The 27,435-nt window shown below is 41.8% G+C and overlaps 1 protein-coding gene and 1 long non-coding RNA gene across 2 annotated transcripts in view; one reads left to right on the top strand and one right to left on the bottom strand.

Annotated features, from left to right (window-relative positions):
• Positions 1-886: 886 nt before the first annotated feature.
• Positions 887-12,532, bottom strand: LOC103106384 (uncharacterized). The gene is made up of 3 exons (XR_008913718.1): positions 12,400-12,532; positions 11,598-11,864; positions 887-1,557 (listed from the first exon to the last, which is right to left on the bottom strand). It is a non-coding gene; the product is annotated as an uncharacterized LOC103106384 (long non-coding RNA).
• A 626-nt stretch (positions 12,533-13,158) lies between these two features.
• The window catches only part of IQSEC1 (IQ motif and Sec7 domain ArfGEF 1), an 817,265-nt gene continuing 802,988 nt past the window's right edge, over positions 13,159-27,435 (top strand). Inside the window, 1 exon segment of the mRNA XM_007500341.3 lies at positions 13,159-13,583. Within this exon segment, the coding sequence (XP_007500403.2) occupies positions 13,300-13,583 (284 nt within the window). The 5' untranslated portion in view covers positions 13,159-13,299.

The raw sequence follows: 27,435 nt of genomic DNA, 5'->3' as shown, positions 1-27,435 counted from the left end.
TTTTGAAAATGAGCATTTTAATAAATCACAGACCAGAAGGTACCTTAAGGACTGTTTAGTTCAATCCTTTCTTTATAGTTTGACTTGATATTTTCAGGAACATTCATTTTGAGCTTATGTGGTGTTTGGTGTAAGATATTGACCTAAATCTAATTTCTGCCAAACTATTTCCTAGTTCAATAACAGTTCTTTTTTTTTTTTAAGTCCTTACAATTCTCTTAGTTTACAGATGAGGAAGTAGAGATGCAGAAAAGTGAATACAGGAATTAGAACCCAGAGAAAATGTGATATGAGAGGCAACATTTATGTTATGCAGAGTACCATAATTGTAATTGCAGTTAGAAGGCTCTGTGTGACTGTAAGCAAGTTATTTCATCTTAGTTTCCTTATCTATAAAATGAGGGCAGCAATATCTGTCCTATAAATCTAATAGCACTGCGGTAAAGAAAACACTTTGTAACCTATAAAATATGATACAAATGTGGTCTATTGCTACTTTTAAATAAGCCTCTAGACTCTCCTCTAAGATGAGCAACAAGAGATACTGGGCAAAAAAAGAAAAGAATGTTCTTTCTTTTCTGCTACTGCCTAAGGTAGAATCAAACAAGGATATTTTTTGCTGATTTGGAATGAAACCAACAGAATTTGGATCCAAGATCTGCTACTTACTACCCTCCGTGATAGGATAGGATGGAAAGGGTTTGTGATTTGATTGATCTCAGGATCTAATATGAGGAAGTTCCTTTGACCGATGCAGGTTGGCACATTTCTGCAACATTGAGTGTGTTAAGAGAATTGTCTTGGAGGGCAAGTGACTTATTTGCCCAGGGGGTAGCAGCCAGTATATGTCAGAGGCAAAGCTTTTTTAGAAGGTCTTTAGGCTTGATCTCTCCCCACTATATGAAGCTCGCTATTCCTTGTGTGATGTTCAACCCAAACACTCAACTGATATACCTCAGTTCCCTCATCTGTAAGATGAGTTTGGGACTAGACAATTTCAAAGGTCCCTTTCAGCTCCCGCTCTGAGATCCTCTGAACCAGCATGTTACTCACTTGTGTCCCTGCTTGCAAGGTTATTTGAAAAGTCAGCCATATCAGCCATGCTGCCCTCTTTGTTGGGGAGGAGCTGTTCTTTTCAAGTATTGTTACAAGGCTCTGTTAAAAATCACAACTGTACAAAGAGATGATCTGCTCTTACAAAGCATTGCTAGGCTAGCCCCTGGGTTTGTGTGTTGTGCAGAAAGGTGGGTCACATGCTTTACAGAACAGTTTCCTAATATAGTGTAAGCTTGGCAGGGAATAAGCACGTCACAGGCACACACAGAAATTACAACAACAGAAAGAGTATTTGTAAAGTCTGATCTGATATTTTCATCGTTGCTTCAGAGGGAAAATTAGAAGGCAGATAAGCTAAGCAATTCCTTTAAATCCGGTGAACTTTTCTCTCCCCTCTGATGCTGCTTGGGAGTCGGTGTGTGCATGTGATGTGTTTGCTGGTTCTCTTTGATATCCATCCTCCTGCCTCTGGACATGGTTCTTTGACTCAGTTCTCTCTACCTGGAATGACACATAACCTTGTGAGGGGCTTAGCTCTACCCAGGGAATTTGCACCAGCAGCCTCAGATGAATGTCCCCAGGAGTCTCCCTGCCAAAGCCCTAATTCAAGACTTGATTAACAGCGGGATGGAAAATGTTATTCTGCTTGTAGTAGTGAATGAGCTGGCTCCTGAAGAGAGGGGGAATTGGCTCTCCCAGGAGGTGGGAATGTTAAGCCTTCGCACCTCCAGGTGAAAGGCTGATTGTTCCAAGAGAAGATACTAATTATTTGCTCTCTTAGTGGAGTTGTTCTGTTAAATTCTCACTTGGTATCATTGCCTAGGTTGCAGCAAAATGTCCTGCTTGCTCTTACCTGTACACAACAGCCTTTTTCCTCCCTCCAGACCTTTGCATAGCCACACCTATCATTGCCCCCTTACCTGAGCTGTTCTCCTTTTTTACTCATGCCTCTGGGAAGTCCTAATTCCTTCCAAGATTCAGCTTAAATATGAAACAAGACCTTTTTTGATGCCCCAACCCCTCCTAGTAATTAGTGCTCTAACCACCCCCAAATGAGATAGACTGATTAATATATAGAGCATATATAAATAAATATATATACATAAATACATATATATATATATTTAGCTTTAGAAAGTGATGCCAGATACCCAGACTATCTCCTATAGGAAGAAGACCATGATAAAGAATACATTCTAGTTGTATATCATATATAGACATCACACATTTGTGTTTGTATATATATGTGTACACACACACACACACACACACACACATATAAACTTGTCAGCCACTTGTTGTTCCCAGCCCCCCCCCCCCATCCTCTGCAGAATATAAGTACCTTGAAGGCAGGGTCATATTTCTTTTAAGCAGCCTAGACTATGACTCACAGGAGACATTTAATAAATGCTTGAAGAAGAATTGAAATGGCATTGCATCCCTTATCCTCCACAGCATCTTGGTCCCCAGTCCCCATTCAGAGAAAAGAAGGGCTCTGGAAAAGTTTGGACAAATCAGATTCCTTTGGTATCTCCTTCAAAACTTAATCATTGGTATATGGATGACTCCAGCTCAAGAAAGGGGGATGCCAGACTCCCAGAACATCTCCTACAGGCAGGAGGCCACAGTAAATAATACATCTGTATCATTAAAACATACGCTTTTTCACATTAGTTTATTTATATTTATTTTGAGATTTTGGTTTTATATGTGTATTCTCTTACAATAATGACCAACATGGAAGTATATTTTACAAGTATAACCCAGATCAAATTGCTAACATCTCCGAAAGGCGGTAGGGAAGGAATGAAGGGAGAGAAGTTATATCTTATAATTCCAGAAAACAATATGCTGAAAATTGTTATTACATGTAACTGGGAAAATAAAATATCTTTGAATAAAAAAGCATCTGCATCCTTGGGCTGCAAATCAGGGTCATGGGGATAAGTAAGGGGCCTAGAGCTAGACCCAATGGAAAGACAGGAAAGTGAGCATAAAATAAGAGAATGTCATTTACCTCTAGAGTAACCCAGTTTGTGAATAACCAGGAGTATAATCTTCCCAGAGACATCAGGGAGGCAGTTTAGGGTTCTAAGAAAATTTCCATAGGAGCATGCATGTATTCATTTTTTTTTTTCTAAACCCTGACCTTCTGACTTAGAATCAATATTGTGTATTGGTTCCAAGGCAAAAGAGTGGTAAGAGCTAGGCAATGGGGATCAAGTGACCGGCCCAGGGTCACATAGCTAGGCCATGTCTGAGGCTAGATTTGAACCCAAGACTTCTAGTCTCTAGGCCTGACTCTTAATCCACTGAGCCACCCAGCTGCCCCCATGTATATATTCTTATTTGTGTCCTTGAACAATTCATTTCCCTTTTTTTTTTTACTATAGTTTCTGCCACTGTAAAAAAGGTAGGGGTTGGTCTACATGACTTCTGAGACTTCTAAGATCTTATTCAATCTCCAAATTCTGTGCTCTATTTCAGCAGGTATGTTCAGGGTGTTTGTTTTTTGGTTTTTTTTAAGAAGATGAAATAATGAAAAGAACATTTTAAAACAACTTTATTAAAATGTCAGCTAAGAGCTCCTCAAATTGGTGTACAAGGTCCCAGCCATGTAAAGAAATTAAAATTTTTTCTGTTATATGAAAAATGAACTTTGTTTTCAATCCAAAAACTAGAGCTTATGTATTATTAAGAAAAAAATTGTAACTTTCCATCTAAGAATCAATACTGTATATTGGTTCCAAAGCAGAAGAGCTGTAAGGGCTGAGGGTTAAGTGATTCGCCCAGGGCCACTCATATAAGTGTTTGAGGCCACATTTGAACTCAGGACCTTGTATCTTTGGGCCTGGCTCTCAATCCACTGATCCACCTACTTGGCCCCCTGTATGATTTGTTTAAAGCCCAGATGAATGTGAGAGGCCATGGGAAGCAGAACTATACTAGGGCTGGGCAAACAAAGTTTTGCTTGGGGCACCAAAATTTTGAGGCTAGTGATAGCACCATCCCTAAGTATGCTTCTTCCCCTCATCTACAGAAGCTTCACCCCAAGTGAGCTCCTCTCTTATCCACTGCTCCCCACCTCACCTGTGCTTCTGATTCTCAGCAGACTTCTTTTCATTCCTTCTCTTTCTCACTGTGCTTCTAACTCTCCTAAATTTTGTTACCATTATTCAGCTGCATTCTCCCTCTCTAACTTCTCTGAGTGCCTGGTGCCTTCTCACCCTCGGGACATCCTTCCACCAAATGTTTCCCTTCTCTCATTGGTGAGTTCCTTTAGGAGAGCTTCCTTTTGGGGAACAGACCCCAAACCAGGCTTTGTTTCCCTGCAGGCTATGCTGCTTTCTCTTTCATCCTAACCACTGTGGCCCCAAAAGGATACTTTCCCTGTCCTACATTAGAATGTAAACTCCTTGAGGACCAGGACTGTCTTTCTTTGTACTTGTAATGCCAGCTCTTAGCACAGTGTAAACCTTACTAAGTCTTTCCTGCCTTGCCCAACTCTCTGTCCCAGACAACAACTAGTCATGGAGCCAGATCATTCCAGGACATGCACATATCCTTCCCTTTGCGCCCGGATCTCAGCTGAGTTCCTCACTAGCACAAGCCTTCTAACCCTTCCCTCTCTTGCCTCAGATACAAACATTCCTCATTTTTTAGTCTTCTCTAGGAAGTGGCTAGTTAAAAGCAGAAGGAAGGACACTAGTTATTCACATTGGTAGGCACTGTTACTCAGTCATTCCTTGTTAGATGAACAGAAACCGTTTAGCTTGTGACAAAGGGAATTAGATAAAGTAATCATATTACTTTATGATTTATGAAGTACTTTCTTCACAGCAATTGTAACGTTGGTAGCAGACATACCATTATAGACCCATTTTAAGAACAGTAATTGACATTTAATAGCACTTTAAAGTTTGTAAATCACTTTATGCACATTATCTCATCGAGTCATAACAACACTATGAAATTATGAAGGTTCTATCCCCATTATTATTATTGATAGTTATACATAATATTATTATTTTGGTCTAGACTTATGATTTCATTAGTGTGAGAGTTCCCAGTGTGGAAACTCCCTCCATAGATGCAGACCAGCTAATCATCAGTAAATTGGGATATTAGAATTTCCTGGGACACTGAAGGACTAAAAGACTTTACTACCTTGGAATCACACAGCTAGTTTGTGGAGAGGACTTCCTGACTCCTAGGCTAGTCTTCATTTTATGCCTTACACTCCCTCTCATCTCCATTTGATGGAGATAATAAGGAAGACTGGGAAGATTAAGAAAGTTTCCCATTGTCATATGGCTGGTAAATGTCAGAGGGGGGATTTAAACCTAGATCTGCTGGACTCCAAAGCCAATACTTGGTCCCTTAGGCCATAATGCCTGTCCCTAGATATACCCATTTGTTGCCTCCTGCATTGGGAGAGGGTTTAATAGTAATCTTTTTCACCATGTGAATCTCTATGTAATCCAGCACACAGAATGATATATGCTAATAGCCAAATACTAATTATTTCACATGCTTATTGGGAGAAAATTGGTTTAAAAAACTTTTATAAACCACTACACAAAACCCAAGCTACTATTATTTTCAGTGGCCACAAGGGCCCCTTGTATCTCATCTGGGTTTATTTGGGGTCTCAATAGAATGCCTTAAGTAGGACTAAATGGCTTCATAACCTGAGTTGTGTCCAGATGATTGTGGGATGCTGTTGCCCAGTTATTTTGTGATCATTTTAGGTATTACCCTTTCTAATGCCAGTTTATTATTAATAAGTAAGAAGATGTGAGGGCTCCGGGGCAGGGACTCAGAAATCAGGAAAGATCCTTTGGTCACATTACTTTAGCAAATATTTTTCCTTTTTAATTAGAATTTATTTTTTTTAAATTAACTAATTTGCTTGTTTGTTATATTAAAGTTCCCAGATATCTACTTCCCTCCTTCCCCTTCCCATACTTTTCCTCCCTAAGAAGGCTTCATTTGACAAAATGCAGCTAGGTGGCTCAGAGAGCCAGGTCTAGAGATAAGAGATACTGGGTTCAAATTTGATGTCAGACACTTCCTAACTAGGTGACTCCTGGCACTTAACCCCAATTGCCTAGCCCTTATCTCTCTTCTGCCTTGGAACTGATAACTTAGTTTCTCTTCTAAGCCAGACAGCAAGTTTTTTTTTTTAAATACATGTATATATAAAATGAGGTCTTACTTGTTTCTATTTATCATTTCTTTCTCTAGAGGTAGACATACACAAGTAATTTTTCAAACAATATTTCTGTTGCTGTATATAATGTTTTCTTGGTTCTGATGATTTAATTCTTCTTAACTTCATGTAGATATTTCCCTTTTTTAATTAAAATTAGCCTTCTCATGATTTCTTATGACACAATATCCATCACATATGCCACAACTTGTTAAGCCATTTCCCCAATTGATGGACGAATTAAAAATCCCCAATTCAATACCAAATTGGAAATCCTAAAAATTAGAAGTGAGATGAACAAAATAGAACATAGGAAACCACTGAATTCATAAATAAAACTGAGAAAAGGTTTTTATGGAAACCCCCAAAAAACTAGATAAACCATTGACTAATGATTTAAAAAGAAAACCAAATAACTAGAATCAAAAATGAAAAGGGTGGCTTTACCACTAATGAAGAAGAAATCAAAATCATTATGAGGAGTTCCTTTGCCCAATTATATGCAGACCTTACTAAGAGATCACTGAGGTGAAGAAATTCACCTGAAACCCCATAGCTAGTAAGTAGTATTAAACTGGGACTCCCAACCAGGACCTTTTAACTACAAGGTCTGTGCTTGTTTCTACACTCCATTCATTATTCTGCTTCTTTAAAACCTTGAGCGAGGCACTCAGTCATTCTAGGCCACTGACAAAACAAAAAGATTTTTTTTAAAGTTTGAACAAAGGGAGATTGAAGATTCTGTGTGCTGTGCACTTTTAGGAGAGGTGCTGGGGAGAGTCTGGTCACGTGGCCCATGACCATTGAGCTCTCACATTCCAGGAACTGGTTTTGCTGTTTTGTTATTTTTTTGGGGTTAGCTCATTCTCTCAATAAACATTAACTGGGTGTCTGCTGTTCACGAAATGTGTAAAGTGGCCTGAACAGCCACACTTCTTGGTGTTATCCTGGCAAACTGGGTCTTCCCATGTTGACTGCTTGAGCGGCGACTCTTCTTTCAGTTCTGATTGTACTCAGGGCAATACAGCTGGGGCTGTTTATGGACAGGTTTCCACCTGTGTCAGAATCAGGGCTGGAGCAGGTGGTGCAGAGTTGCAGGCACTGAATTCCTTCTTTAAAAACCACAAACAACTTATTCCCTCTAATTCTCTGCTCTGCTGGTTTGTTTGCTTTTTAAGTTGCTGTGGCTTCAGATCTTTGAGGTCTGCCATCATTAGGCAAGGCTTAATAAGCCTGTTAGGGTCTTCACAATTGGGATTTAACTTTTCTTTAATTGTACATCCACATGCACAACACACACATAACACATGTGCATACATATGTGTATATAGACCATCTATACACACAAGGGTGCATATGTATACTTACATGTGTGTATTCAGGATATTTGTCAGACTGGCCAGAGCTCCTGGCCATAAGGATCTGTGGCCCATCTGGGGGAGTACTGGCTAAGGACCAAACACTGCCCACAAATGAGACCAGTTTAGTCATCTGGCCAGTTTTCTTTTGTCCTTTTGTATGTGAAATTCCCTTTAAGCCCTGAATCTGATCTCTGATCTCCCGTATTAGCTCAGACAATCAGAGATTTGTTGAGTTTATCAGGGGACTTGAGGACAATAGAATTCAGTGGAAAGAGTGCTGGATTTGGAATCCAGGGACTTAGGTTCATATCTTGACTTGGCAAATTAGTTCTCTTACAAACCTGGGCAAGTCATTTCATTTCAGTGGATGTAGGCTGGACTAGATGACCTCTAAAAGGCCAAGAGAAAACTCATAAACTGTCTAGAAAGGCTGCATTGGACTGGAATGGTCAGAGCTGCTGGCCCCAAGAATGTGTGGTCCATCTCTGAGTCATGGCTAATGATCAAACACTAGCTAACTTCTACAGAAGAGAGAAACCTCACTAAATAGGATTTGGTCTCCTCTTCTATTAAAAAGAACAATCTTTTGTTTTAGGCATTTTTATTTTTAAATAAATATGATGTTAACAATAATAATAGCTATAACAATAAAATACAATTAATTGTATGCTATATTAATTGTATAATGCACCCTATACTACTATAATTAGTCAGAACCTATGTGTGGAAGTGACTAGAAGGTGATCTTAGTCAAGAAGATTCAAGCTCCTCGCTTGACTCATTTCGGCTGTGTGACGATGAGCAGTTACTTGTGCTTAGCACAAGGCCTAGAATATTGGAGGTGTTTAATAAATGTTTGATGAATGACTGGCTGACATAACCCCTTGGTGTCCAGAGCAATACTCTGAAACTTTAAGTTCCCTCTGGGTTGGGGAGTATTGGATGATGGGAGAATATTTTAACAATAGGAATTTCCCCATTCTGATGGAAATAAGTTTCAGACCTTCACATATGTATATAGAATATAATAAAAGTATCTATATAGGATATAGCACATCCTATATAAATGCTAGCTATTATTATCATTATTACAGTCTCGCCTTGAATACTTTCTAGTGTTAGAGGACTGACTACTTTGGGAGATAACTCATTCCTTTTCCCCCTTCAAATGAGAATCTGCCTCCCCATTATTCCTAGTTCTATCTCCTAAAGCAACAGAGAGTATAGTATCTACTCCTTCCATAGGAAAAGCCTCTGACATTTAGAGACCACTCTTGTGGGTGCCCTTAATTTTCTCCATGATCCCTCAACCATATAACATGGTTTCTAGACTCTTCTGACTCTTGGTCACCCTCCTCTAAACATTCTCTGGTTTATTAATGCCACTTTTAAATGTGGTACCTCAAACTGAATGCATTATTTTAAATGTGACCTGATAACACAGTAGAAATATTCTCTCTCTTCATCTGGACATTACAGCAGCCTGATACTAATATTCTTCCAGTTCTGTTCTACTTTCATGCAAGTAAGGCATCTCTGGGATCTAGAATACTATAGCAAAATTCAGGCTTTTGCAAGAAATAGCTAGCTAGAAAGGTAACTTGTTAAAGGCAACAAAACCAAGGTAGCTAGGTAGCCTGTGGGAACAATGCTGGGCCTGAAATCAGGAAGCTCTGACTGAGTTCAAATCTAGCCTATACTTATTAGCTGTGTGACCCTGGGCAAGTCTTTTAACCTCTGTAAACTTCAATGCCAGTATCTGTAAAATAGGGATAAGACTAGCACCTACCTCCCAGGGTTATTATGAGAATCACATGAGATAATATTTGTAAATTGTTTTGTGAACCTTAAAGTGCCATATAAATAGTAATAGTAAATATGGTGGTCCACTTTGAAACCATCTTCTCATAGCAAATCTAGTGCTTTCCCTCTATATTATGTTAAAACTGAAGGGGCCCATTATCAGAAAATTGGTCTTTAGATGAAGATTTTTTTTTCCTATAACAACTAATAAATCCATTTACTAAGTAAGGCATGGGAAAACTGCCATTCCCAAAGATGGAAAGAATACTTTAAAAAAAAAACCAGATCTTTTGAAGTAAAATTTCATTAGCCTTAAATATATATATACATATATATATACATACATATATATATATACATATATATATACATATATACACACACACACACACACACACACACACACACACACACACATATATATATATATATATATATATATATATATATATGTTACTGTCGACTGATAGTAAGCTTGTGGGAAAGCCTCCAGGAGTTTTCACGTAAACTAGGAACAAGCTAATTTCCCCCTGAAACTGTGCAATTGATTTTTTTGAACCTAAATGGTGGATTTTAACCTGTTCTCTGTTCTAGTTCCTAGTGGCCATCCAGAATAGTTTTGTTTTGACTTTACCAATTGGCACATTAAAATTCCTTAAAAATTATTTTGAATGAATTGCATATGTATGCACACACATTTGACAAGTAAGCTTTCCATATATTCCTTCAAATTATTAATAAAAGCACTGACCAGGACAGAGCCAAGGATGGGGCAATGTGCCATACAGAGAGACTTTCTTCGTGGTTGGCAATGAGTCATTAATCAAAACTGGTAGGTATTGATTCCCAGCAGGGACCCTAGGCTCAGTCAATACTCTAATGACACCTGGAATCAAAGCATAGGGTCTGACTCATGTTAACAAATCAAACTAGAAATGTAAACAGGATATCCAATTCATTGTTCTTCCTTGTTAGGGCTAGTAGGTGGCATCCAGCTGTTATCAACAGTGATGATTATTGAGAGCTCCAAAGCCACCTCCTATCCATGTATGTCTTTTCCTAGTTTCCAAGGAAGCTCTTTGCTTCTTAAACAGATAAACTGTGGATGTAAAGGGTGAAGGTGAGAGTGAGTGAGGGGGCTTGGCAAAAGGAAGGGTGACTTTTTTGGTTTCACTGTTGGGCCCATTTTACTTCTTACTTACAACCCTGGGGGTTTGGAAGTAATTGGAATGCACCAGAATGACTATAATGGAGGTCAAGGAAAATCAGTTAGGCAGGAGGCAGATGGTGAGCCTTCCATTCTGATTCCTTCTTCATTACCACTTCCCTCACCTTTCCCATAGCCCAAAGGGGTGGAGGGACTGAATGGTCTGAGTTAGGGGGAGGGGGAATGAATTGGGAAATGGGTCATAAAACTTGAAGACATTCGAACACCCACTGGCTATAAAAGCCACCTTATGCTTAATTCTAATTGCCACAGAGGGTTCATGATTCATTCCCTGCTGGTTTCTTCTCTGCTCATGAGATTACGTGGTACCTGGGAGGAAGGGTTTGGAAAGAGCAGATCTCCTCCCTTCCTTCTATCCCTCTCCTTCTAAGTCTCATACTGGGAGGGAGAGAAACCAAACCTTATTTTCTGTGTTCACACTCAAACCCAGGGGGCTAAATATCTGATTTATGAATCTTGGGGTGGGAGGACAGAAGATAGTTGAGGATCAGGAAATGCCGCAAGTCTCAGACAGGGATTTATTCTCTGCCATGTCTGGAATTATCTCCAGAGGATTCAGTTGAGTCCTGGAAAGAGGATACTCTGGGTCAGATGGAAATGGGGCCCTAGTGAGGGGTGATTACTGGTTTCCTATAGCAAGGATTTTGTGAGAGGATGAAGACAGAGTGTAGAAACTCAGGAGTGCTCAACACTCCACATTTGCTGCTAGTTTAGACCTTGATGGGCAACCTGTTGTAGTCCAGAAATGTCACTGAACATGGAGTTGGAAACCTCTATTTGAATTACATTTCTGCCACTTATAAACCTCAGTTTTTTAATATGTTAAATGAGGATAAAAACAGTTTCTCTACTTATTTCACAGAAAGAAAGTACTAGTGAAAAACATTCTACAAATGTAAACTATTATTATTCCAGACACTGCCTAGTGCTTTCTCACCTCCTGTTTCCAGCTGGCTGGCTGAAAAAAGGGCCTTCGGTTAAGGCAGGTCCAGGCTGCTGTCTCTTTACCTTCTTGAGCCTTCTTTGAGGTGGGCAGAAGGGGTGCGAAGAAGAATGCCACGATAGTAGACCATCAAGGTTGGGGTGTTAATCTTTCCGGACTCAAAGCTAGACTTCCTCTCCGTGACTTCTCTCCCTGGTCCCGAAGCAAGCCTTCCTTCCTTTCGTCCTTCCCCCGGCGCAGGCCCCAGGCGCTGTCCGAAAGCTGAAAGACAACGGCGAATCTCAATGGAGGAGAACGGCTTGATCCCAGGGCGCTGCCCCACCCCGCTCCTCCTCCTGTCCAGTCTGAGTTGGCCAGCCTACCCGGCCGGCCGAGAGCTCAGCCCTCCCTAGGCTCCAACCTTGGCCTGATTACTGGCCGCCCCGGGGAGAGGGAGAGAGATCTGGGACCCTAGCTCCCTGCTTAATTTCCTTACTCTCAGTTTTTTGCCCCCGTAGGGCTGCTATGACGCTTTCTAGAAGGGGTCCTGACCGAGTCTCAATCCCAGGCCAGGGGAGGGTGCGTGGTTCTGGGGCTGGAGGCGCTGCTACCGGAACTGTCCTTGCTCTGGGGCCCTAGGCTCTTGCCCCGGTCTCTAGCTAGCCTAGGCAGCGGCGAGCGGGGGAGGGACGGTGCACGCACACACACGCGCGCACACACACACAAGCATACACATCCTCACACTCACACACACACTCGCGCGCGCACATCCACACACTCGCTCTCTCGCTTTCACGCTAACATATTCGCTCTCTACCTCTCGCTCTCACACACGAAGAGAGAGAAACCAGGACTTTGCAAAACTCCACTCCGCGCAAGGTGGAAGAGCCGCGGGCGGCGGTGGAGGGGCCGGGGCGCTGTCGGAAGCGGTGGGTGCACACGACGGTCCGGGCTGGAGCTCCCTCAGCCTCCGCCTCGCTCTCCGCTGCCCCCTATGTCCCACTCCCGCTGACAGGCTCACGCCGCGCCCGGGGCTGCCTGCGGCGGCGGCGGCGGCGGCGGGAGTAGCAGCAGCAGCAGCGGCAGCAGCATCAGAGGCAGTGGTGTTGCCTTCATGGGGGCATCTGCAGGTTAGGCGCTAAGCCCCAGTCTCCCGGGGGAGGAAGGAAGCCAGTGAGAAAGGAAAGAGGGGCGAGGGAAGAGAGCGCGCTGAAGAGCAGAGCCGCGGGCAGGCAGGCGGGCGGGTGGGGAGCGAGCCGCGCGGCCGGACTCCTCCCTCTCCACAGCCGCCGCGGAGGCAGCAGCAGTAGTTGCCTCCTCCCTGGACCTAGGGACCCAAGCTCAGCGTCGAGCAATGGCGGCCCGGAGCCGGAGCCAGAGCCCCAGCGCCCTGGCGCCTTCGCCGCCGCCCCTGCCGCCGCCCCGGCCCCCGCGCGCCCTAGCTTGAGGGACAGCCAGGGCGACCAGAGGGCTCCGCCGGGGAGGGGCGGCTTCAGCTCCGGTCGGACTCTCCTCTCCCCTTTCCTCTCCACCCCTCCTCCCCAAGTTCCCTCCAGCTCCTTGACGCGTAGCCTCACTCCCCGAGGGCAGGAGGTGAAGAACCTCCTTGCCTCTAGCTGCTCGCCAGCCTACCAGTCCCAAGCTTCCCGCCAGTCCACTGGCCCCCGGACAGCGGGTACCGGAGGGGTGGGGCGGCGGCGGCAGCGGCGGCGAGGCCATGGAGAGCCCGGTGGAGAACCCTAGCAAGGCGGCGGAGTATCTGAAGGAGCTGAACCGAATCATCGAGGCGCAGCAGGAGCTGCTGGAGCGGCAGCGGCGGCGGATCGAGGAGCTGGAGCAGCAAGTGGCGCGGCTGTACCGGGAAAACGCCTGCCTGCAGGACGAGCACCAGCGGCACCTGGCCTCCTGCCGCCTCGGGGCCACTGCACAGCTTGGACCCCCTTCAGCGCATCCTCCTGCGCCGCCCCTCGGGGCCATCCTGGAGAACGTCCGTCACGAAAAGTAAGCGGGGCTGGGATCTGGACGGCTGTGGGCACTCGGGAGGCCGTAGCCTGGGGCTGCGGGGCAGGGCGGTGTCGGAGGCGGGCGGTGGGAGGTAAGAGGGAAGGGAGAAGGAGGCCAGGAGGAGCGCTTGATTGCCACCCCACCGCCTTGGTGCGCACTGGAGACTTTGCGCCCACAAAGTTATAGGAAGGTTGTGAGATTTGCCGGAGTATTTCAACAGGATAGAGTAGGTAACTAGGCGGGAGAGGTATTTAAGGGTCAGATTATCGACCTGGGACATAGTGAAGGGCGACTTTTTGAGAGTCCTGCGATTCCTTGCTTGGTTGTACGGGACACTGAGGGCTGTTACCCTGGCTGATTTCGGCGCTTGCTCGCCAGCGCCGGCGGGTCGGTTGTGAAGGGAATACACAAGCTGTTTTTTCTCTGTAGGATGGAGATGAGGAGGGGCAAGGAGGGACAAGATGGACGGGGGGGGGGGGGGGGGGGGGGGGAAGGAGGGATGGGAAGGGGAGAAAGAAGTGTTGACTTTCTTTTCCAAGAAGTGTTTTTGTGTCCTTGGCAGCTCCAACCCCCCTTCCGCGCCCCCTCCCCCTCATCTTGCCTACCCAGGTGGGATTTGGGATTTGGGTCTCCTGATACTCTAGGGGCTGGTCTGGAATTCAGCCCGGGGTAGTTGGCTTTTTCACTCTGTCCTCTTCCAAAATATTGTACGTTGCCCCAAATTCCCAACCCTACTGATGTGGACAGGCTCTGGACCCAGGTTGTCTTGAAGAACCTTCCTGCGTTGAGGCAGGGAAAGGGGATGGTGTGGAGAAAGGTAGGTTAGTTGGACAAGTCCCAGAACCTCTTCCCCGGTAAGAGTCAGCAGAGTGCTTCTCTTCCTTCTTTCCACATTATGCTGGGGCCACTTCCCCAGAACCAGTCTCCTATCTCTCTGATATTCGGGAAAGGGAGGAGATGATCTTCCAACAGTCCAGACCACAGCTGGCCAAGATAATCTTTTCATGAAGTATGTATGGGGTGCTTGTTATTGGAAAATATACTGGATCTAGGCTGAGAGGAACATTAGGCTCTGGCCTCTCCTTCCTCCGACAACCCCACCAAGCCAAGGACCTTACTGCACCTTCATCCCTCCATCCCATTACATGCTGCCCAGATGAGTCACCCCTCTTTAGTGGTGGTGGGAATCTATAAGCATGATCTCCCTTCTCCAGAGACCCTAGAGGGCTGTATGCTGAGGCCACAGCTTTGTCCCAAACCTCTCCTTTCCCTGGTATTCATTCTACTACCCCACTGAAAGTCAAGGGTGTCATTATTTACCCTTTTGTTCCCCCAAATCAAAAGCACTTCCTAACCTGGGACAAACCACATTGGCATTCAGAAATGGGGAGGAGGAGACAGAGATAGAGAGACAGAGAGACAGACAGACAGACAGAAACAGGGAGAGAGAGAGAGAGACAGACAGACAGACAGAAACAGGGAGAGAGAGAGAGAGAGAAATTATTGCTGTTTTATGAGGCCAGGAGCAATCTATCTTGGATGGGGCCTCTTGGGATAGGGAGATAACAGTGGCAGAATAGCTGAATTACAAAACAAGTCCTGGGAAACCTATGATATGTAGCCTCTCACCTCATCTCCCTCCTCAGTTTCTTGGTTCCTTAGGTGCAGTTCCCATTTCTCTGCCTCCATGCCGAATCTCTGTAGCATTTTTAGGCCAGAGCTCAAACTGGGTAGAACTCCTGTCACAATTCCCTGAGACCTTCCTCTTGGATTGGAAGAGGGATGACTGGGAGTGGGAATGGCTAAGGCCTAGGTTCAAGTGGAGGTGAAACCCCTTTCCCTGGTGTTATGGGCCTAGTCCCAAGCAATTAGGAGAAGGGAGCCTTAGTTGGGTCTAAAACATGGAGCCCTTTACTCATTTCGAATGGGGTTGTCAGAGTTCTTCCCTTCAAGACTTTCTTCCTCTATTTCCCTTCTCAGTATTAAGTTCCTGTTATTACATGGACTAGAACACAGGAGCAGGTTTAAACAGAGATGAGGGATAGGTCAGTAACCTGTAGTCTCTGTGTCACTCAGTTTCCAATCTAGCAAAGAAGACTTGGAGCTCCCCCCACTACCCCTAAACTATCTAAGTTCCTCTACTGTTCCCAAAGCAGTGATCTTTCCCTCCACTGCTTTCTATTTTCTCCTTGTTAGTGCTGAAATCCCAGGTGGAACTGTTCCCTTTTCCTCCATTTCGGTTCTTTCCCCCTGTAGTTTCCAAGGGGAACTAGATCATGTTTTAGTACTCCAAGGCTTATAACTGTTCCTCAGACTTGAGTATCTAGAGAGGGGCTACCACCCAATGCTTCTCCCTGACCTGGGAGACAAAGGTGCTAGAGATGAAAAAAAAAACACTAGGTAAAATACTTCAGCCTTCTCCAGTTCAACTATATTCTTGTTGTGACTCAGTCTTCCCTTATGTCAAAAGAAACAATATCAGGCTAGGCTCCTAGGCTAGGTGAGATAGGAGCTGAGACAGGTGAAAACACAATGGCTGGAGGGAGGAACCTAGAGTAAAGGTGGAGTAATTAAGTGGTGACTCCAAGAGAGAAACTCACATATAAGAAGTTTCCTTCTGGTACAAGATTGCTGAACAGATTCTTCTAAGTGAAGAAACTTCTTTCTTAGAGGTTATAGGTTCTTAAAGAAGACAACTTTTACTTTCTTTTCTTTCCTTTTTTTTTTCTAAACACTTTCTGTCTTAGAATTGATACTAACTACCCATTCTAAGGCATAAGAGAGGTAAGGACTAGACAATTGGGGTTAGTAATTTGTCCAGGGTCACAGAGCTAACTAAGAAGGGTCTGAGGACAGATTAAACCCAAGATCTCTCATCTCCAGACCTGGTGCACTATCCACTGAACCACTTAGCAGCTCCTCACTTTTATTTTCAGATACTTCTTTCCAAGCTTAACTCAGTGACTGGACAGAATTATAGAACTTAAGCACAGGAAAAAGCTTTAGTGATCACCTAATCCAGCCTGGGGTCATAAGGTAGCACAATGGATAGAACACAAGCCTTGGAGGCAGGAAAGCCCAAGTTCAAATTTGACCTCAAACACCTACTAGTTGTGTGACCCTGGGCAAGTTACTTAAACCTGTATACCTCAGTTTCCTCATCTGTAAAATGAGCTGGAGAAAGAAATGGTAAACCACTCTTTGCCAAGAAACCCTCCCAAAAAGGGGTCACAGAAAGTCAGATATGACTGAACAATTGGTCCAACCTCTTTATTTTACTCATAAGGAAACAAAAGTCCAGAGAAAACATGACTTAATCAGTATTTCATTTATAGTTATTGGCAGATAGATCCAAATTAGAACATAGGTATCCAAACTCCTAACTCAGTATCCTTTCCATAGCATGATGCTGCAGCAGGGTATAGTGTTACAAGCCTTGGACACAGAGTCAGAAGACTATGATACTTACTAGGTGGGTGACTTGGGAAAAGTCACTTAAGGCCTCTTTGCTTCAGTTTCCCCTTATTTAAAATAGGCACATTAATAATCTCACATTACTTATCTCAGGAAAATGTTTTGTACAATTTAAAGTGACATGTTAATAGGAGATACTGTTGTTTTTTATTTGTACTCTCCATTTTCTTCCTTTTCCCTCAATTTCTCTCTTAAAGCCAGATTGAGAGAGTAAATAATCAGTTATTTTTGTTTTTGTTTTATTAAGCATAGGAAGGCTCTGACAGCAGAAAGGACACCTACCTCCAGATTTCCTTTAACTCCACCAGGAATCACAGCTGTGCTCAAAGAGTGTGGCTAACCCCAGATAAGCATGTATTCAAATAGATTGTTAAGAGAGGAATCTCTGTTGTATATATTGTGATATTTTATAGCGTTGTAACTTCTAGGTGAAGGAGAGCTAGAGAGAGATCAAGAGAGCCAGGACGCTAGAAAGAAGGAAAAAACTGAAACACAAAAGTAATAGGTTCCTGACCTTCCTGTAGAAAGAATGGACAAAACATGTTATCACATGGAGAAATATGCAGCTGAGCAGTGCAGAGGTCATCACTTTCCTGGGTGGATGCTTCTGCTTCTTCTCAGCCCTTTCCCATAACTCTTTTCACAATCTATTCTCCATAGTCTTCAGAGAGATTGGCAGGCACCTTTGTGTGCTCAAGGCTCTTTCTTAGTACTGATAGATGAATGAAAAGCATAGGATTTCTAGAGAAAAAGCTCTTGGAGCTCCGAGCCTGTCCAGGAGATGAAATTGGCATTACAGGAAAACCACCTTCTTGTTTTCATAGGAAACAGTGACACATGTTGGTCGGCAAATGCCTCACATGCAACACAATCTCCAGGGATCGATTTTTCTTCAAAAAAATCATCCTTGGTAACCGAGTGGTAAATTTGCTGAGAGAAATGAGTTGAATTTCCAAACAGCATTTATATCTGCCACCATCAGTAACTAATTGATTTTCACATATTTAGTCCAGATTTTTTTTCTCCTAGTGGGGCTTGAAGAGAGATGTGAAAATTCTATTTTTGATGCAACCTGGGAATTCATCGGGTCAACCATACTGTGTCCTGCTTCTCTTGGTTCAACAATGATAAAATTAGGTTCAGATAAAAACAAAATGTGGTTGCTGATAGACTGCTAGTTTATTGTCAGGTTTTCTATGAGGTGTAATGAACCAGTATATTAACAATAACAATTGGTGCTCATCAAGGGAAAAAGCAGTAGTCTCATTTCCAGTGGATCCGTTTCATTTAACATCTCACTGGTAAGAGGCCCCTGAAAGACACAATACTGAGCCTCCAGTTTCAGGGAAGCTGTCAGTAAATGAACAGTAATAACTGATCCACAGGCTGGACCCCTAGTGTTTTGCCATCAAGCTAGGTGTTGCCGTTGTTGTTCAGTCCTGTTTGACTCTTTGTGACCTCATTTGGGGTCTTCTTAGCACAGATACAAGAGTAATTTGCCATTTCCTTCTCCAACTCATTTTATAGGTGAGAAAACTGAGGCCAACAGGGTTAAGTGACTTGGCCAGGGTCACTTAGCCAGTAAGTATCTAAGACTAGATTTGAACTCAGGAAGACAATTCTTCCTGACTTCAGGCCCAATGCTCTAACCAGTGTATCACTAGTGCTTTGCTGTCAAGCCAGGGGCTTTCAGAGAACTGGAGAGTTCTTCAGGCAGATGAACTAGGGTAAACAATGAGATTATTTGCCTCCTGGCTTGCCATAGTAGTGATTTGAAGTATCTGACATTGCTCCATTACCAGAACAGAGTTTTGGACTGGGAGTCACAAGTGACCTGGGTTCCAGTTTCACTCCTGATACTTCCCAGCTACATGATTTTTGGGCAACTAACTTAACTTCCAAGAGCCTCATTTTCCTCATGTTTAAAATAAACATTAAAAAAAATCCCAGCACCTATTTCTCAGGATGGTTTTGAGGGTCCAGGGAGGTAATTCTGGGAAAGTGTCTTAAAAAACCTTAAAGCACTGTAAAAATGGCAGCTATTTTTACTATTACTAATAAATACTGACAAATGGGATTTTGGCTAAAGTCTATGATCTGATAATTGAGCTCTAAACACTAGGCCTCTTGGCAAATGAGCAAGATGGGTTTAAAAAATTGCAATTAATGTACATGTCACATTTATTTTGTTCATATATACTTTAATGAAGTGTTGTAGAATGCTACCCAATTTCGTCATTTGAAAAATGAGAGAGTCAGATTAGATGATGTTAAGGTTTCTTCTAGATTAAAATCTATTGATTTCATATTCTTAATAACCAGGAAGTTGAAAATAACCAGCTTTCATAGTTGATTTAATCAATATCATCCAGTGATTATTGTTTATAGAGCCTACTAGAATCTTTAGGGGAACCCAAAAAGAATGGGAGGTAAAACCCCTTTCCCTAAAGGTGCTTGCTATCTCCTTGGGTTGACTGAATACATGTAAGCTACCTCCTTCTTACACACACACACACACACACACACACACACACACACACACACACACACACACCCTCCAGATGATGACTAAAATATGCTTCTACAGACCAGTTTATGATTGATAAAGTTCAGCATAGTAGAGCCTAATAAGATCATTATTGTACAACTGAAGTACATACCGGAGAAGAGAAATGAGCTCCATCTCTTGCAAGAAAATATGTAGCTAAACTTCTTGAGGGTAATAAGGACATTTGAGTATATGCAATGTCTGAATTTACACTCCTTTTGATGGCTTAGCAAGTTGATGAAAAAATCACTACTTAACCTCACTTCTGAATATTTATACTCTTTCCACCCTTTCTTAGGAGAATTATCATTGCAGAAATAAATGTGGAATTGCCTAATGATGTGGTCATTCCTTAGATTCCTGTTTGTGTTAGGGATGGTACAGGAGGCAATGTCTTTTCCTGAAGATTGTGATCTTTCCTCAGGGTGAGACTAGAAGGAGTGTTTCACAAGTTAGACTTTTAAAAAATTCAAGTCAGCTTCCTGTATTTCAAGGCACTTAATCCAGGAGCAATCAATTAACAAGCATTCAGTACCTCATTTCCTGGGCACTTGGTGTTTAGGCACTAAAGATACAAATAGAAATAAAACAATTCCTATTCAGTTTCTTATGGACAGGCTGTATCCACAACTTAGTGGGACCACAGTGTCTTTATGGGGAAGTATGTGTAGTCTATGGCTTTCTACTGTCCCATTCTGACCTTAGCAAGGAGAATAGACCATCTGTTAACACTCCTTGGGAGGAGCATTTCAGTGAAAGAGAAATTAATTAATGGGTTAACTGAAAATGTAAATATGGCAAGTCCGTATTTTTGTGTATGTGAAAAGATCATTTTTTTAGAGAAGTTAGTAAAAAGTAGATCTACCAGCTCTCAGTCTCTAGGATTTGTAGCCCTTATGGGTATATTTCCCTTTCATTAGCTTTTTTAAACAATTTAATTAAAAAGAACCCTCTTACCTTTTGTCTTAGAATCACTGCTAAGTATTGCTTCCATGACAGAATAAAAGTAAGGGCTAGGCAATTGGGGTTAATTTAAATTACTTACCCAGGATCGTCTAACCAGGAAATGTCTAAGGTCAGATTTGAACCCAGCTCCTCTGGAATCCAGGCCCGGCTCTCTATACACTGAACTAACTAGCTGCCTTTCACATTAGCTTTTGTATGAACTAACATGGAAGTAACACAAAAGATAGATCCCACTCTTACTTGTATTTAGTAACTTTGTTGTGACAGATGGGCAAAGGTATAAATGATGGCTTACAACACTGTAACTGGAGGGAAATCGTGGGTGAGCTTGCAAAAGCCCAAGAATTGATAGGCAGAGTTCTCATGTACTGACCTGGTACTATCATGGATACTAATGGGTGAACAGGAGATGAGCAAAAGGGGAGTTAGTCCAGTCTCTGTCACTAGCTTTCTCTCTGAACCTCAGTTTTATTTTTGGAAAAGTGAGAAATTAACTCAGTGGATTGAAAGCCAGGTCTAAAAATGGGAGGTCCTGAGTTCAAATTTGGCCTCAGACACTTCCTAGCTGTGTAACAGTGGGCAATTCACTTGACCCCCATTGCCTAGCTTTTAGTGCTCTTCTGCCTTCTATGACAGAAGGTAAGGCTTTAAAAAAAAGTGAGGGAGGTATCTTTATCTTTATCTTTATCGTTATCTTTAAGGGTCCTGGTAAGTAATGATGTTCTATTAAGTCTGTGAATCTTTTCTTAGGCAATAATAATAATAAGAGCTAACATTCATGTAACACTTACATGTATTCTGTCCTTTGAGGAAAGAGATAAACTCCCAAGCAAACCTTGTAATCTTGTATATATCCTGCATCTGGGATCATTCCCATAGACTTGGGGAAAAGCCAGTGTTTGTTGTTTGTTTTTTCTTTTAAAGTTAATGTTTCATTGATAGTCTTTTAAAATACATAACTCATTTCTGAATGCTATCTCCTATTCCCCCCTCCCCACAAAAGAACCCTCCAGCATCACAAGGAAGTATAATTAAGCCAACCAAATCAATTCTGGACATCTCAGGTGATAGATACATACACACTCAACCTAGATCCTACTGGCTTTCTTTCAAGAGGTCAGAGGCATTTCACAATTGGCCCTTGCATCAATCAGAGTTCTGATCTGATATTTTCAGTGTTGATTTCCTCTGCATCATCATGGTCACTGTGGAAATTGTTCAGGTTCTGTGCATAGGTTCTTCTGTATTAAAATATATACATCCTCCCACGTTACTCTGAATTGTTCTATTCATCATTTCTTATATCACATCCCATTCTCTTATTACAATTTGTTCAGCTTCTCCTAGTTTTTTGTTACTTAAAAAATTCTGCTTTAAATATTTTTACATATAAAAGACTATAAAAGACTTTTTCTTCTATCTTTGAGGTCCTTCAGTTACATCACATTTTTTATTGTTGTTATAAAAATCATGATGATGATGATGATGATGATTTTGATCATGAGATACATGGATGAAGTGGGAATGTGGAGAAATGACATGAAAATGTTATTATCAACAAAAATCATTTTGAAGGGGAGAGAGAGAGAGAGAGAGAGAGAGAGAGAGAGAGAGAGAGAGAGAGAGAGAGTTTTTCAAGTGCTTTTCAGATCTTTCATTTTCAAAGAAAGGTTTAGTTCAGGTGGAAAGACAACATGAACAAAATGATCTCAGAGCTTCTTTCCAGTGCAACGATTTTGTGTTTCCATGATATTTCTGAGGCAGATTTGAACATTAGTTTAAAGTAGTTGTTTATAGTCTAGAATGGACTTCCCTCCCTCTCCCTTCTTTCTCTTAGTCCTCAAGCACTGTCAAGTAATTCAGAAGAGTAGAACATTCTGAAGATCAGAATTTATGACTCATCCTGTGGGAGGATTCCAATGAAATCCAAATATCTGTTTAGTTAACAAACAAGCTCTTTTCCCAGGTCTGTAGTGACATTCAGGATAACGATAGAGCATAAATTAGGGAGGAAACCCAGTGTTGTGAGCTTGGGAAGGAATGATTTAAAAGAAGAGCTTATATTGTCAGAGTGGCCACATATAGCATTTTTTCAAAGCTCTTACCTTCTGTCTTAGAATTGATTGTAAGGAAGAAAAGCACTAAGGGCAGATAAGCAGTTGGGATTAAGTGACTTGTCTGGGTCACACAACTATTCTGAGGTCACATTTGAACCTAGAACCTTCCATCTCTAGACCTGTCTCTCTATCTACAGAGCCACCTAATTCCACCCATACATAGCATTCTGATGAAGGCAAACTTTGTGGGGTCTCTGTAAAGAGCCCTCTTTAAAGAATGCATAAAATACCTGAATTGTGACTTAGTAGTTCTGAAGATTTTGAAAGCTCTTAAGTTATGGATACAGACATAAGGAATAAAGATTAGTCTCATGATTTCATTTCTTTGGGGGCATTCCTAGTTGAGGAAACACCCTGTACCAAGACAAATTAGCACTTGCTTTGCCATTTATAGTTGTTAGAGAGCTGCCTAGAGCAGGAAGAAGTTAAGTGACTTGCCCAAAGTCCTATAGGCAGTATGGTTCAAAGGGAGGATTTCTATCCTACTATTCTTGGTTTTAAGACTAGCTCTCCATTTACTCTACCATGATTGCCACTAGGTTCAAGTTGATAGTAATAATGATAATAGGGTTGTAGGGATTAGACCTGGAAGGGACTTTAGCTGTCATCTAATCTAGGCCCCTCATTAAAAACAAAACAAAACAAAACAAAAACCTCTTATCTTCTGTTTTAGCTTCTGTTCTCAGACAAAACAGCAGTAAGGGTTAGGCAATTAAAGTTAAGTGATTTGCCTAGGGTCGGTTGAGGTCAAATTTGAACCTAGGACCTCTCAACTCCACAACTAGCATTCTGTCCTCTGTGCCACCTAGCTGCCCATAAAACCTCTCATTTTTTTAAATTAAAAAATTGTATTTAGAATATTTTCCCATGGTTACAAGATTCATGATCCCCCCTGCCTTTCTTTCCTCCCCCTCCTAAAGCTGACAAGCAGTTCCACTGGGTTATACAAGTATCATTGTTCAAAACCTATTTCCATGTTAATTATATTTGCAGAAGAGTGATCCTTTAACATCAAAACCCTAATCACATCCCTATCACACTATGTGGTTGATCATATAATTTTTCTAATGCATTTCTGGTTTCACAGTTCTTTCTTTGGATGTGGATAGCATTTTTTCTCATAAGTTCCTCTGGATTGTCCTGGGTTATTGCATTGCTGCTGGTAGGAAAGTCTATTACATTCGATTGTGCCATCATGTATCCATCTCTCCTGGTTCTGCTCCTTTCGCTCTTCATCAGTTCCTAGAGGTCGTTCCAGTTCATAAGAAATTACTCCATTTCTTTATTCTTTTGACCACAATAGTATTCCATCACCAACATATACCACAATTTATTTAGCCATTCCCCAATTGATGGACACCACCTCATTTTCCAATTTTTGCCACCACAAAAAGCATGGCTAAGCCTCTCATTTTTAAGAGAAGAAAACTGAGGCTCACAGGAATGAATTGACTTGCCCGAAGGCACATGAGTTTCAAGGAACAGATCTAGGCTCTGAGCTCATGTCCTATGACAACAGTCTATTGCCCTTTCTGTTGTGTCATGAGACAAGGTTTGCCAAATGCTTACATGTATTTTCTCATTATATCTCAAAGTCTCTTTCAACTTATCCTGTGATTCATGTTGATCCTTATAACAGTCACAGACAATAAGAGGATTATTATCCCCATGGCTTGGGAAGATGGCATGGCTTGTCCAATAACTACCCAGTTAATAGCAGAGCCAGGATTTGAACCTTTCCATCCCCAGTAAAGTGCTCCTTCCAGAAGTACAGTGTTATATTGAATTATGCCTGTTTAAATGAGAAATATTTGCATAGCTATGTTTTTAATCAAACAGCAATTTTTAGGTATAGGAAAATTAGGGTTTTGTTTGCCCAAGTAATAGATGGAGTCAAGAATTATAGTACTGTAGGATTTTTAAGCCGTAAAGGATCATTTCACAGGCAGAGAAACTGAGGTGCAAAGAAGTCTCATTTATCTCTATTTGTTATTATTATTATTATTATTATTATTGACCCCTTAATTTCTGTCTTTGTATCAGTTCTAAGACAGAAGAGTGGCAAGGTTCTGGGCAGTCAGAGATAAGTGAGTTGCTTAGGGTCCCACACATAGCTGGGAAGTTTCTGAGACCAGATTTGAACCCAAGTCCTCCAGCCCACCAGGCATGGTGCTGTATCCACTGGACCATCTAGATGCTCCATCTGTATTTATTATTAATGATGACAGTAGCTGCCTTTTTTATGGTGCTTTAAATTTTTGGTGCTAATTTATGGTTCTAAAATTTTCTAGGAAGGAAATAAGCATTTATTAAGTGTCTACTATATGCTAGGTACTGTGCTAAGTGTCTTACAAACATTATTTTATTTGATTCTCAAAGCAAACTTTTGAAGTAGGAGACATTATTTCCATGTTTATTATAATTGAAGAAATTGAGGCAGGTAGAGGCTAAGTGACTTACCTAGCATCACATGTCTAGTAAATATCTGAGGCTAGGTTTGAACTCAGGGCTTTCTTTTTCCAACCCAATGCTCTATCCATTGGACCATTCATTGATCTTCACAACAATACTGGGAGGTAGGTGCTGTTTATTTTAAAGATGAGGAAATTGAGGCTCAGAAAGGTTAGTTAACTTGCCCAAGGTTACATAAGTGTTTCAGTTGGAACCTAAGGTTACATGGCTCAAAAGTTGCTATGGTGGGATTCTAATTCATTTCTTTCTCCAAATCCAGGGTTCTTCTGGGGCAACACATTAACTCAGAATACAGTGTAACAAAGTAAGAACATTTGATTTAGGCAGATGGGACTTTTCCCTTCTGGCAGAGAACCCTAGCTTATTAGCAAAGGAATTCTTCCCCCCTCTCCACCCCCACCCTACATCCCTCATCTCCATTCCCAGTCCCTTCTTTGTGAATTCTAACTTTTATAGTCCAACTCTTCCTGCTTCCTTTCTCCACACTTCCCTCCTCTGCACTCCTCTTCCTGTATCCTGTATATCACTGAAAGAGCGAAACTCCGAAATGCTTTATTATCATTCTTCCTTTGGCTTTGGACACTCAGTCCTTGGGGATCATTCTTTGCCAGCTGCTCTTGGTTCAGTGAACTATTCCTAAGGGTCCACATTGGGATCAGGAAGTGGGGCACACATCCTCAGAGATTGGGTTTAGCTACCAGGTATTTATGAAGAGAATGAAAGAACTCTGTATATCCATGTGGACATGTGTGTTTACATATATATTCCATATACACATACATACATACATACCCATACATATATATCTAGATAGTAATAGATATCTCCCCCTAACCTAGATCCAATGTAACTTAATTTAACGTGCATTTATTAATAATCAGGCACTTTGCTGGTATTAGGATTCTTGAATAACACATTTAAAAATACTCTGTTCTCAGTTAATAAATAAATGCAGTTCCTGCCCTCAAGAAATTTACATTCTGCTAGAGGAATATGTGTGTGGAATAGGTGTGGTCTAGCTGAAAACTCTCTGGGATGGCAGAGTACTATGCCATAAGAAACGACAAGCAGGTTAATTTTGGAAAATCATGGAAAGACCTACATGAGCTTATGAACAGTGAAATGAGCAGAACCAAGAGAACAGATCATGACATGACTAACAGGGAAATATATACTATATGATAATAAATGTACAACCGGTATTATATTACTTGACTTTGGGGGGAGAGGAAAGGGTGGAGGGAAAAATACAATTGAGAAATATTTAACAAAATAAATGAAAATATGATAGAAATAAGAAAGACGACAGAATATTGTTTGAAAATTGATGTGCCTTCCTCCAGAGAAAGAACTGATTAATAGAAATATGTAAGACATGTTTTATGTATACTTTTTTTGTCGTAAAATTATGCCTTGCTCTAATAGGGGAAGAGGATAAAGGAAGCTAACTGGGTATTTTAAAGCAATGAACAAACAAATACATAAGTAAATTTAAATGTAAAAACTCTCTAGAGATGGGAGATAATAGAAGCAAGACACATTTTAAAATTTAATATGCATCATTAATATTTTCTCCATCACTTTCTTAAGTTTAGATAATCAACAACAACAACAAAATGTCAAGCCCTGATTTGTAGTGTTTGCTCCACAACATACAAATGCTCACACCAAATGCTTCAAATGGTTCCAGCATAGCTCTGGATAGAACCAGTATCAAGAGAAGCAAATATGCAATAATTTTGCTATATAGGACAGAATTCTAGTGACGAGTGGAAGGATCAAGAGAGACCTCAGAAAAGAGGTAGATTGGATTGAGTTGTGAGGATAGCTTGAGATCCCCAAAAGAAGTGCTAACGAGAGCAAGCATCTTCAGTTTAAGGGATGGTCTTTGCACAGACTTAGATGTGGAAGAGGGAATTTCATGTCCAGAAAGTAGCCAGCCTGTTGGACTCGGTTGTCTTTATAGAGACAAGTTGGAAAGGTAGTGGGAGGCAGACTGGTGAGGGGCTGACTGCCAGGCTGAGGATTTTGTATTTGGCAGCTGTGTAGAGGTTGGAGTAGAAGGGGGAGAAGCTAGAAGCTAGGAGACCAGTTAGGAGCCTGTTGTGGTAGTCTAAGGAAGAAATGATGAGCGCCTGAATTATGGTGGTAACTGTGTGAGTGGAAAGAAGATTTGTTGTGGAGGTAGATTCATTGAAATTTGGCATCAGATTTGATATAGGGTGTAGGGAAAAGGGAAGAGTTAAAGATGGTTCTGCAGTTATGAATCCGA

Source organism: Monodelphis domestica, chromosome 7 (assembly GCF_027887165.1).
Source record: "Monodelphis domestica isolate mMonDom1 chromosome 7, mMonDom1.pri, whole genome shotgun sequence".
In the NCBI taxonomy this organism is placed as follows: domain Eukaryota; kingdom Metazoa; phylum Chordata; class Mammalia; order Didelphimorphia; family Didelphidae; genus Monodelphis; species Monodelphis domestica.
This window is presented reverse-complemented; position numbering and strand designations above follow the sequence as displayed.